Source organism: Pleurodeles waltl, chromosome 11 (assembly GCF_031143425.1).
Source record: "Pleurodeles waltl isolate 20211129_DDA chromosome 11, aPleWal1.hap1.20221129, whole genome shotgun sequence".
Taxonomy (NCBI): Eukaryota; Metazoa; Chordata; class Amphibia; order Caudata; family Salamandridae; genus Pleurodeles; species Pleurodeles waltl.
In genome coordinates, this window is record NC_090450.1 from 86,253,915 (window position 1) to 86,266,861 (window position 12,947).

Here is a 12,947-nt window from a genome sequence, read left to right on the forward strand (position 1 = left end):
TCATACAGAGGGTCTGCCCCTCCTTGAGCAGCCACGAGTACACTTTTGCTTTCAACTTGGGGGGGGAGGGGGAGGTGATGGCAAATGCAGATGTAGGACTGCAAAGCCTCCAAGCAGCTGTCAAGGGGCCAAGAAAGGGATGGTTGCGGGCTCAAACACCAGAAGTTATGGACAGCTGCGATCGCGCACACTTACTGCAATCAGATACCCACAAACCATGCATAACACAAGAGAGCAAACTTGTACACTCTGCTTACCTTGCTTCCTGACGGGCATGTTTGCAGATCCCACAGGTGCGCTGCGACACTTTCCACAGTCCCACACACCAGGCTAGCTCCCAAAATGTGCAAACAGTTGCCTTGGGGATCTCCTTTTCTGTCACGGACGACGAAAAAATAAAAAGCGAGGTCTTCCCAATGGATTCGTTAGCGGTGAAATACCAACACGCCTTTTAAAATGCAAGCCTAAGCTAAAAAAAAAAAAAAAAACGAGGAAGAGATGTACAAAAACGAAAGCGGGTGGGGGCGGAGGCAAGGGAGATTCAACCGAGCAGTAAGAGGCTCACGGCTGCGAACCGGCGAGGGGAAAACCAAGTCCGTGCACCAGCATTGCCACGAGCGCAGTCCGTGGCAGTCTTGAGAGGACTGTTGGAAAATAGTTTTTAAACAGCACCATATGACCCGCAGGAGTCAGTGGGAGGGTCCTTGCTGGGCCCGGGGGCTGCCCCCAGGTTACGGCGAGCACCTGTCCAGAATACCTCTGTGCAGTCCGTTATTTAAGACTGAACTCTACGGTCCGTTAATACTTCTTCAACGGGCGTCTTCTATCCCGTACTTAGGGCGAGCAAGACCGGAGCTCGAGACACCCAGGTGCTCACAGCCAATCAGGTAGGGGGAAACATATTTTTCTCAGCGGTGGGAAAGCGTAGTGACCTTGGATTAGTTAGGAGGACACTTGTCATGAATAGGATTGGATATGGGAGTTCTTCTCAGTTGTTCATTGGCTATAGGACCTAGCATACTGTAGACTATCACGCAGTTGGTTGGCAAAACCTGGCCAGTGGTTCATTGGGTGTACTGTCAGTAGAGCGCACGTGCCACTGGCTTGGAAGTGCCAGCTGCGCGTCCCCGCCTTCCATCAGTGGGCGGGCTGCCTGACTCTTCGCTGCCTGCCTTTGCCTGGCTCTTCCAGGGAGTGGGCGACCCGACCGGTACCCTATCGTTACTGTGGAATAAACTCTTGTTTTAGTGTTACTCGATCTCGGTCGGCTCCTCCCTGAAGCAGTTTATTTTGGCGCCATCCGCCAGCGAAAGCCACCCGACGTACAGCTGCGCCAGGAACGTGTCCCCGGCCCTAAAACGGTATTTGGGCCCGAGCCCCCTTCCGTGATAGTGCAGAGAGACTGATGTGCGTGACCGCCCATGCCGACTACAGCGCGGGCTTCTAGGCTCGTTATTTAAGTCCACTGAGAGGACATGTCACCAGAGCACAGACATTAAGTGCGCACGACTGTAACGAAATTAATTTTGTGTCCTGTAATTGGTACATAAATCATATTGCTGGAAATGTCTAGCGTTCGTAGAAATAGCACTGCTTTGGTATGGAAATCACACAGTACCTACAAGCAGTGGCAAAGCAAAAAGGTCTTGCCTATGCAAGAGCTATTAGCTTTGCCACTATGTTTTAGCCATGTTGTACACCAGTGTGGATGCTATTCAGTATGGTAAAATTTAGTGGCAAAGAGGAGAATGGTGTGGAATGGCGAAGAGTGGAGTGGCATAGAGCGTCCTAGGGTGGAGTGGCTTAGAGTGGACTGGTGTAGAGTGCATTTGCAAGTGTTGCAGCGTTTTGCATAGGATAGTGGCGTGGAGTACAGTGGCATATAATGTGTAGTGAAGTAGAGTAAAGTACAGTGGCATAGAGTGTATTGGTGTAGAGTAGCGTTGCAGAGAGTGCTATGGCGTAGTGGTATAGGGTATAGTACTGCAGAGTGGAGTGATGCAGAGTAGTGTGGTACAGCCTGACATAGCATGAAATACAGTGGTGCAGAGGTGAATGTAGTGGTGTAGAGCAAAGTGTACTGGTGTAGAGTCCATTGGTATAGAGTGTAGCTCAATAAAGTTCAGTGGCGTAGATTAGAGTGATGAATAGTAGAGTGCAGGGGTGAGGAGTAGAGTGGCATATAGTGCAGTAGAATAGAGTGCAATGGCATATAGTGGGGTGGTGTAGAGCAGAGTGCTGCACAGTGCAGTGGCATAGAGTGCAGTAGTGCAGAGTAGAATGGCGTAGAGTGCAGTGGATTAAAGCCCAGTGGTTTAGAGTAAAGTGGTGTAGAGTGCAGAGGCATACAGTGGAGTAGAGTACAGTGGCATAGAGTAGATTGTTTCAGAGTAGAGTGAAATGCAGGGTATAGTGCATTGGCATAGAATTGAGATGTTATAGAGTAAAGCAGTGAAGAGTACTGGCATTTTCGCGTAGGTTCTCATTATCCTAATGAGACTACTGGATTTGGGTGGCAGAATCACTTGTACTGCGGGGGACTGAGTCTTAACCCGCACCATGTGACAGCTCTCGGCCTAATCCAGGTTTTTTTCCGGTTTACTAGCAGTGCCTCATCTACACCCAAGAGCAGGGATGATTGAGCAACCGGGTGCATGACATAAATGGCTCCAGGTAAGTCGTAGTCACTCAGATATCATCCGCTTCTCTCAGTTACATTAGTCTCACATATGCAAAGACAATCAGAGTATAGTTCAATAAGGTTTTATTGAAGTGACTGCATCTTAGTTGATCAGACATGTATTGCAATAACTAGGACGTTGAAGCACAACAAGATTAAAATTGTGACAAGGAGAGTAAAACACAAAAATAACACTACCATTGTGTCACTAAGATTGTGAAGGATAGTTCCTACCTAGGCTATGTTAGAGCACAGCATGTTAAGCTCTAAATCTGCCTTTAGGGTTCCCCTGGGAGGACACCATCCCTCATACCTGAGCAAGAGGCCTGTAGTCTACATAAGCAGCTGCAGCGAAGCAATCAGGATATATTCGTGGTCATCTGGCTGGAATCTCTCTCTAACATACATGGGTCAAAGTAGTGTTTTTATAATAAAACAGCTGATGTTCCAAGAAAGGATCCCCACATAAGAGTGTGTATGTTTCTGTGAACATTGAAGACAAAGCATACCACTTTGCTGGTAACCTAGCTTACTGCAGCCTTGAGTAAAGCACAGATGAAAGAAATGTCTTGTTTAAGAATGCAGTGGAGACCTAGGCAAAGAACAGCTAGATAGAGAAAATAAAACAAGACCGCAAATGTAGCTATTGTTAAAATTATAAAAACAAAGCTGAATAAAATATATCTAGGTGTGAGAAAGTGCCTCTTTCTAGCCTTGTTACCCCCACTTTTGGCCTGTTTGTGAGTGTATGTCAGGGTGTTTTCACTGTCTCACTGGGATCCTGCTAGCCAGGGCCCAGTGCTCATAGTGAAAACCCTATGTTTTCAGTATGTTTGTTATGTGTCACTGGGACCCTGCTAGCCAGGACCCCAGTGCTCATAAGTTTGTGACCTATATGTATGTGTTCCCTGTGTGATGCCTAACTGTCTCACTGAGGCTCTGCTAACCAGAACCTCAGTGGCTATGCTCTCTCATTTCTTTTCAAATTGTCACTAACAGGCTAGTGACCAATTTCACCAATTTACATTGGCATACTGGAACACCCTTATAATTCCCTAGTATATGGTACTGAGGTACCCAGGGTATTGGGGTTCCAGGAGATCCCTATGGGCTGCAGCATTTCTTGTGCCACCCATAGGGAACTCTGACAATTCTTACACAGGCCTGCTACTGCAGCCTGAGTGAAATAACGTCCACGTTATTTCACAGCCATTTACCACTGCACTTAAGTAACTTATAAGTCACCTATATGTCTAACCTTTACCTGGTAAAGGTTGGGTGCCAAGTTACTTAGTGTGTGGGCCCCCTGGCACTAGCCAAGGTGCTCCCACATTGTCCAGGGCAAATTCCCCGGACTTTGTGAGTGCGGGGACACCATTACACGCGTGCACTATACATATGTCACGACATATGTATAGCGTCACAATGGTAATTCCGAACATGGCCATGTAACATGTCTAAGATCATGGAATTGTCACCCCAATGCCATTCTGGCATTGGGGAGACAATTCCATGATCCCCCGAGTCTCTAGCTCAGACCCGGGTACTGCCAAACTACCTTTCCCGGGGTTTCACTGCAGCTGCTGCTGCTGCCGCCAACCCCTCAGACAGGTTTCTGCCCTCCTGAGGTCCAGCCAGGCTTGGCCCAGGAAGGCAGAACAAAGGACTTCCTCAGAGAGAGGGTGTTACACCCTCTCCCTTTGGAAAAAGGTGTCAGGACTGGGGAGGAGTAGCCTCCCCCAGCCTCTGGAAATGCTTTGATTGGCACAGATGGTGCCCATCTCTGCATAAGCCAGTCTGCACCGGTTCAGGGATCCCCCAGCCCTGCTCTGGCGCGAAACTGGACAAAGGAAAGGGGAGTGACCACTCCCCTGACCTGCACCTCCCCTGGGAGGTGTCCAGAGCTCCTCCAGTGTGCTCCAGACCTCTGCCATCTTGGAAACAGAGGTGCTGCTGGCACACTGGTCTGCTCTGAGTGGCCAGTGCCAGCAGGTGTCGTCAGAGACTCCTTCTGATAGGCTCCTTCAGGTGTTGCTAGCCTATCCTCTCTCCTAGGTAGCCAAACCTCCTTTTCTGGCTATTTAGGGTCTCTGCGTTGGGGAATTCCTTAGATAACGAATGCAAGAGCTCATCAGAGTTCCTCTGCATCTCTCTCTTCACCTTCTGCCAAGGAATCGACTGCTGACCACGCTGGAAGCCTGCAAAACTGCAACAAAGTAGCAAAGACGACTACTGCGACATTGTAACGCTGATCCTGCCGCCTTCTCGACTGTTTTCCTGGTGGTGCATGCTGTGGGGGTAGTCTGCCTCCTCTCTGCACTAGAGGCTCCGAAGAAATCTCCTGTGGGTCGACGGAATCTTCCCCCTGCAACCGCAGGCACCAAAGAACTGCATCACCGGTCCTCTGGGTCTCCTCTCAGCATGACGAGCGAGGTCCCTTGAACTCAGCCACTCTGTCCAAGTGACTCCCACAGTCCAGTGACTCTTCAGTCCAAGTTTGGTGGAGGTAAGTCCTTGCCTCCCCACGCTAGACTGCATTGCTGGGAACCGCGTGTTTTGCAGCTACTCCGGCTCCTGTGCACTCTTCCAGGATTTCCTTTGTGCACAGCCAAGCCTGGGTCCCCGGCACTCTAACCTGCAGTGCACGACCTCCTGAGTTGTCCTCCGGCGTCGTGGGACCCTCCTTTGTGACTTCGGGTGAGCTCCGGTTCACTCCACTTCGTAGTGCCTGTTCCGGCACTTCTGCAGGTGTTGCTTGCTTCTGAGTGGGCTCTTTGTCTTGCTGGACGCCCCCTCTGTCTCCTCACGCAATTGGCGACATCCTGGTCCCTCCTGGGCCACAGCAGCATCCAAAAACCCTAACCGCGACCCTTGCAGCTAGCAAGGCTTGTTTGCGGTCTTTCTGCAAGGAAACACCTCTGCACGACTCTTCACGACGTGGGACATCTATCCTCCAAAGGGGAAGTTTCTAGCCCTTGCCGTTCTTGCAGAATCCACAGCTTCTACCATCCGGTGGCAGCTTCTTTGCACCCACAGCTGGCATTTCCTGGGCATCTGCCAACTCCCGACTTGATCGTGACTCTTGGACTTGGTCCCCTTGTTCCACAGGTACTCTCGTCTGGAAATCCATCGTTGTTGCATTGCTGGTGTTGGTCTTTCTTGCAGAATTCCCCTATCATGACTTCTGTGCTCTCTGGGGAACTTAGGTGCACTTTGCACCCACTTTTCAGGATCTTGGGGTGGGCTATTTTTCTAACCCTCACTGTTTTCTTACAGTCCCAGCGACAACTCTACAAGGTCACATAGGTTTGGGGTCCATTCGTGGTTCGCATTCCACTTCTCGAGTATATGGTTTGTGTTGCCCCTATCCCTATGTGCTCCCATTGCATTCTATTGTGACTATACATTGTTTGCACTGTTTTCTATTGCTATTACTGCATATTTTGGTCTTGTGTACATATATCTTGTGTGTATTTGCTATCCTCATACTGAGGGTACTCACTGAGATACTTTGGCATATTGTCATAAAAATAAAGTACCTTTATTTTTTGTATATCTGTGTATTGTGTTTTCTTATGATATTGTGCATTTGACACTAGTGGTACTGTAGGAGCTTCACTCGTCTCCTAGTTCAGCCTAAACTGCTCTGCTAAGCTACCTTTTTCTATCAGCCTAAGCTGCTAGACACCTCTTCTACACTAATAAGGGATAACTGGACCTGGTACAAAGTGTAAGTACCCCTTGGTACCCACTACAAGCCAGGCCAGCCTCCTACACTAGGTTGAAGTGCACAGCGGAAGGCCTAATATGCTAAAATAATGTGTATAAAGCTATACCTAAAATGGCTACACAACACCCTCCCCATGCTGGTTCAAAGCCTAATTATCTAAAAAAAAAAAAAAAACTACTAAAATTCAACCTAATATATAGATATGGGAATGTCAATAATGACAAGTTAAAAGACATTTGAGCATGTGTTAAAAGGACAATTTAAAATGTTAGTTGTGGCGTCAAGGAAAGGCCGAATTTCACAACTCAGAGTCATTTTTGAAGTCGCCAGTTGAATCCAGGATAATTGAAGACCGTAAATCTTCCACTTCGGCAGTTGGTAAAATAGGAAGTTTATCACCAGGGAAAACCAAGGAGTCTTCGTGTTCCAAAGCCTGAGCTCCAGCTGAGGCAGCAGCATTCCGTGGTGTGCCCAGCAATGAGCTTAGAGTTGCTTGATCCACAAAGGGCAACTCATAAACAGCCTCCCGTAGCAAACGCACCCTCAACGCGCATGTCTGGGAATGAGCGCTCAGTGAGAACATCAACAGATCAGCGTCCAATTAAAGCAATCGCCGCGTAGAAAGACAAACTTTCAGTAGACATTCAGAAGGGCACCTGAGGCATCGAAACACAGGCTGCACACAATGCAAAACCGGTCTGAATGACAGACTAGTCACAGTCACAGGAGTGATGCCCCAAAGTACTGCATCATACGTTCACGACACAGCTGCGCTGGTGAAAGCGCTTTCATTCCTTCTTGTTGTAACGGGACAGCCATTGCGCAGAAAAAGTAGCAACAGCAAGATGCCACCTATTACAGCCAAAGTTATCTGAAATCCCCCGAAAATAAGGGAAAATATTGAGTGTGAGGCTGAAGGTATTAAGCCAAATATAGAGGAGAGAGTGTGAATGAAACCGGAACCAACGGCCTTACAGAAATTTGCGATTCCACTAGTGCTGGACGCATTAAATATCCATCCCACCAGTGCACCAAAGTGTCTAAAAAAGTTAGTACTTAAAAGGGACTGTATCTCTGCGGATGACCTAGCAAACTGAAGCGCATAGGTCTTGTGTGCAGATGTAAACGCCACCTGTTTTTGAAACAATAAAGCCTTGAGTCTGCTCAACTAGTCAAAATTCACATTAAAGTAGTGATATGGGGCCAAATCTCAGCTACTCCCCTCTGTCATGTAGGAGGAAAAAGTACATTCCAGCAGCATGTAATCATTTTGGAGACCGAAACGACATAAACTATTCCAGCTCGCATCCCACAACAGCTCTCACTATTGAGGAAGACATACCTGCCATTCAAGAGCACCTGTAACGTAGGTCTAATCAAGGGGACTCCCTTCAGGTTACAAGCCACGTTCGCTGCCGAAGTGTTACACGTCCCGTGCAGGGACAGCTGTTTACAAACCATTCAATGGCTGACAGCAGTTTCGCATTCACTAACGCTAAGAAAGAACTCTTTCATGCCACTCAGACATTTATACGAGAAGGGTAGCTCCCATACCTCATGGATGTAATTATCTCCTAGCCTTTTATATCTGCCCACTGGAATGTGTTTTAAGCAGGATGTGAATTGAAGTGTTGAAATAGGCAGATTAATGACCCCGTGTATTAACCACTCAGCAGATGGTATTTCAGATACAGTAAAAGGCAACTTATCTAATTTCTCAATATTTAACACAACATAAGTCCTTCTTTTTAGCCATTAGTTGTTGTTGTCGCCTTAAATTAAATTTGGAAAATATGTCCCTTGCACTAACGTGTTGCCAGGGAACGCGGCCTGCCTTCAGTGTTTGTGGTGTCCAATATAACTGCATAATGGACCTTAGTTGACTCTGTCTGTGGTGTAAAGAGGACATGTCGTTTTGTACTATGTCTATTGAAGAAGAAGTGATGTTGTTTAAGGTGTATATCCAGTCGGACAGGGTATTAATCCCATTATCTACAACAGCTAATGCCTTCTGTAAGTTTTCCTGATCTATTTACCTTAACCTGGCAGCAGCTTCTTGTTGAGAAAGCTTCCAAATTTCATTATAGACTGCATAGAAGAAGCGCTTGCTGCATTGTTTTCTGGGGCCTCACAGGAAATCCTGTAAGTCAGTGTTACTAGACAGGAGACTGAGGTATTCTCTAACAGCATCTAGTGAGGAACTCTTCAACCATTGCTGGCATAGTTTCCATACTCAGTATGTTGTTACTATACCTGCATGTTCAGATGACACATAGCGAGGGTCAGGTCTATTTGTTCTGAAACCGCCCGTGGAGTTTACAAAACGTTTATGGCACCCATTGGTATCTATTGGCCACAGTAACCACTCACCAGGATGTAAATGTGAAGCATTAAACGTGCCATTTTGGACCCATTCAATGAGCTGATCTTCCGTTGCAGCGATATACTTTTGCCATTTGTAAAATTTTGCAGGGGCAGGAATACTGGGCGCATTCAAATCCTTAATTTTTGCTAAGCCTAAACAACATGTCTGTTGTACAGTTGAATTTAAAACTATCATTTGAAGAGGTATCAGGCATGCTCTAAATAAAGCTTCCTTTCCCCTTATGTGCCAATGTTTTGTTCCCCACACTTTTTAAGTCGATCTATTACAACCAATATTCAAAGCCTTCTATAGCCAACCGGGAAACAAAGGAATCCAATAAATGAATTTTGTATCTATCAATAATATATGTACATTTTCCATCAATGGCAGTTTGAAATAATATGACTCAGCATTTTGAACGTTGTGCCCTGAAAAATATGCAAATTTTTCAGAAAATGTTTTAGAACTCCCTTGTGGTGGAGTTGGACAATGTTCCTATTGGGTGTAATTAAAAACATTCTTTGGAGTACTTGCTCTGTGAATTAAATGGTGTCCATAATACTTATAGCAAAACATGTCACTATAATTTTCTTTGGATTGATAAACATCCTCACTTTCAAATACAGTAAAATACTGCAACTCAGTCATCATAGAATCAACTGTTTTCACATCCCAGTTATCAGAAACAACTCCCGATATTATTACATAATTCATAGAAAGTTTAAACACATATGGTATTTGAAAGACCTCCATTGGGCCATATATATATCTGTCAGGATACTTCAATTCGATTTCCTCCGAAGCAGAAGATAACTCCTCAGTCCCGACCCGAGCTACTCACAACGAATTTTAATCCTTCGCGCTGAGTACCCCGGAGGGGGAAAGGGGAATGGGATTGTAGAGAGACTGCCACAGAGATGATGAACGTCAGTACTCAGTCTGCCTCTTCACCTCTAAGATTGGATGCAGCACCTGCAAGAGTCACAGTCGCAATTACTAGGGACATACAACATCAGTTTTACACTTTCTACTCTCAACACTTAATTCTCTTTAATTCGATTATTTCTTCACTCACCCTGAGTTCTCTGTAGCCTTGCTTCTCTCTATGAATGATAAGCTCTTCTTAAAAATGTTTATTACTGATTCTGGAAGAACTTCTCAGCCTTTGTTAGAGATTGGTTTTATGTTGATATATATATGGTTGGTGATAATGCGTTCTCCAAATCAGCTGATGTTAGTTGGTTTCTACTTTACATTAGAGAGTTCAATTACGTTTATTGCATTGGTAATTCTTGCTTATGAAAGTTTGTTTCTCCTGTCTTATTTTGACTTCTGTCAATACTTGTATTTGTAAATACTTGTTTATTAAAGTTTGCTTCTTCTTTCTTACTTCGACATGTGTTGATAACTTGTATTTGTAAATGCTTGTTTATTAAAGTTAGTTTCTCCTTTCTTACTTCGACATCTATCGATAACTTGTATTTGTAAATGCTTGTTTATTAAAGTTTGTTTCTTTTTTAAACTCTACTTTGGTTTATTACCGTTGCATTTGTAAATGTTTACTTGTTAACATTAATTTCTCCATTAAACTCGGCCTTCGTTTATAACCTTGGTATTTGTAAATACTTGCTTGTTAAAGTTCGTTTTTCTTTTGACTTTGGTATCTGTGACGGGCTGGAACCAGTTCGCCCGCACATGGCTCTCACTTGTGCTGACGCTGCCCCTGTTACTCCGAGACTTCCTGGTCTCTCTGCCCGTGATTGGTGGGAAGACCAGCCGTGGCGGGACGCCGGGAGGTCAAAAGTGCCGCTGCCAGCACTTACGGCGTTCAGACGCTGGGAGGAGAAAGCGGGAGGCAATAAAACAGCCGTGAACCAGCCGTCGGAGGAGGAGAAACCCAGCGAGAGAGAGACGAACGAGGAAGACGAGGAGTGGAGCCCCCTCGAGATCTGGAGACCGCGGTACCGTCCGAGTACCGGAGGAGAAAGCGGAAGACGAGTGACGGAAGACCCTGTTCCAGGCGACTGGGAGGACGAAGTGCAGCATCCTGCCACGCTTCAGGAGAAGCGTGGCCATTCAGGTGCGTGGGACCACGTCTCTGAATGAGTGAGTGAGAAAGAGAGAAAAGGAGCCGAGTGAGAGAGGGGAAGGGGAAAAAAGGGTAACACGGAGAGAAGGGAGGGGGAAGGACAACACCGGGAAACAAAAGCACGAGCACTGGGAGGGGGGGTGGAAAAGAGAAACGGACAAGGACGAGGGAGAGATAAATAACTTACCACCGGGCACCATAGAGCACCGTCACCACAAATAGACCAGCCAAGACCCGCACACAGGAACGGTTGAGCGCTGAAAGAAAATAAGAAGACAGAAAGGACACGAGTTAGACAATTAAGAAACAGATGGAAGAAATCACATACTAACCTGAACCAGTTTGAGAAATGTAACCTTGATAAGAACAGTGAGACAGGGACAACAAAGAAAGCATAAGGAAACAAAATAGTTACCAGTATCACGTTCACTTACTGCTATTATTCTCTTCTCTCCACATGCGCTTCCCGGGGGACGACCTGTGAACAAGGGAGACAGAAAGGGAAGAGTGAAGACCAAACTTGAAGAACATCCCACCACCTTAAACCCAGCAACCAAAGACTGAAGTATACTCACCTGATCCAATCCACATCCAATATCATCAATAAAATTATTTTTTTTCAAGACTATAACGCAGTCTAGAGTGATTCATCCACACCCACACGGTTACAGTATCTTAAACAGGAACCTTGTAAACATAAGGTTTATTCATACATTAAACTCTAGCCTTGCCAAACCTCCACTGGAACGGTCTACTATCAAACTCCTCAAATAAACCTTGACCATATTTATCACGTTTTCTGTAAAATAGTCTTCAAATGTAATTTTACCTCACAGAAGTTTCTGCTCTGAAGCACGCTCTCTTTCCACACAGCTGATTCCTGTCAGACCTCAGTTGAAGTGCCAAGCTTCCAGCTGGTGAGCTCGTAACCTAGCAACCAACTGATTGCAAGACTAGAACTGTAACTAACCTTCAGGACTCACGACGGCCATCTTGAATCTTCTCTTCTTAATTCTTCCTTTGAAATAAGCACAAGATTACTCTGCAAACCTTCTTCCAGTTTGGGCTTTGCTGTCTCCACTGAGGATATCTCTTTGCTTTTCTCAAGCATTTCTTTTATTTGATTTGGCAAGTTTGTGTGGTCATGACAATATCAAATGTGACTTTATCCCAAACAATCCCATCCGGAATTGGCATAGCGGAAATGTTCACGAAAGACAAGTCTCTACGGACCTTCTGAGAAGAAAAATGGGGTTTTAGGACCTCATCCACCAGTTCAACTGTTGATCGTTCAGGAAGGTAATGACCATGTATTAATAAAAAGAAAGTAATAACATAGCCAATCCAAAGGAGGAAAGCTAATATAGTCAAGGTAAACCAGAGATAGTTCCATTGGAAAATAAAGTCATTTGTTTCAAGCCAATTTATCAGCTTATGTGTTTTTGGCAGTTCAGGTGCAGAAGATGCAAATTAGTCCGAAAAGGTGTCATTGTTGTCAGCAAAGTATCCAGAAGCAGTTAGTGCAAAGACTGGAGACGTATTTGAAGGAGGAGAACTGGTAGGAGTCTCCCACGCTGATTCACTGTAAATGACACCATCCATTTGTGTAGAAGTCGAATCAAATCGATCAGCAATTTCCGTGTTGCTTGTTGCAATAGATGTTAGTGGAACTAGTGCAAGATAATTTTCCACGCTCCCAAAGCTCGGAGAGGTGCCAGCGTTGCTGCTCAAAACTTGTAGAGAGACATCATGACCAGTAGTGAGAGGGATTTGGGTACTACTGGTTGTTCCTCTTGGTATGCTGTGCAGGATTGGCCACATGGTGTAAATTGAATTTGTCAATGGAGACAAAACAGTTTTCTTTAGAACCAGGCAGCGGTGGTAGAATGACAGGTCTGGTACCGTGTATTCCCAGGAATGGAACCAGTGCACGAGAGGAAGGACCAAACTCCTTTTTCACAGCAACTTTTTCACATACTAGATCCCCAACCTTTGGAATCCAGCTGGTAGATGTTATTGGTACATCCTATATCCTATGGAGGCAGCACTGGCAGAAGCGTTGTCGTCACGGAACTGTTGCAAT

At 45.7% G+C, this 12,947-nt stretch overlaps 1 protein-coding gene and 1 long non-coding RNA gene across 7 annotated transcripts in view; one reads left to right on the plus strand and one right to left on the minus strand.

The window, feature by feature from the left end:
* Positions 1-877, minus strand: part of DLG1 (discs large MAGUK scaffold protein 1) — a 953,275-nt gene extending 952,398 nt beyond the window's left edge. For all 6 annotated transcript variants that reach the window (XM_069213151.1, XM_069213153.1, XM_069213149.1 and 3 more), the window contains exon 1: positions 258-877. In XM_069213151.1, the coding sequence (XP_069069252.1) occupies positions 258-276 (19 nt within the window). In that variant the 5' untranslated portion in view covers positions 277-877. The remainder of the gene's footprint in view (positions 1-257) is intronic.
* A 276-nt stretch (positions 878-1,153) lies between these two features.
* On the plus strand, positions 1,154-11,495 carry LOC138265443 (uncharacterized). The gene is made up of 3 exons (XR_011199365.1): positions 1,154-1,361; positions 2,606-2,673; positions 10,460-11,495. It is a non-coding gene; the product is annotated as an uncharacterized lncRNA (long non-coding RNA).
* The last annotated feature ends 1,452 nt before the right edge of the window (positions 11,496-12,947 follow it).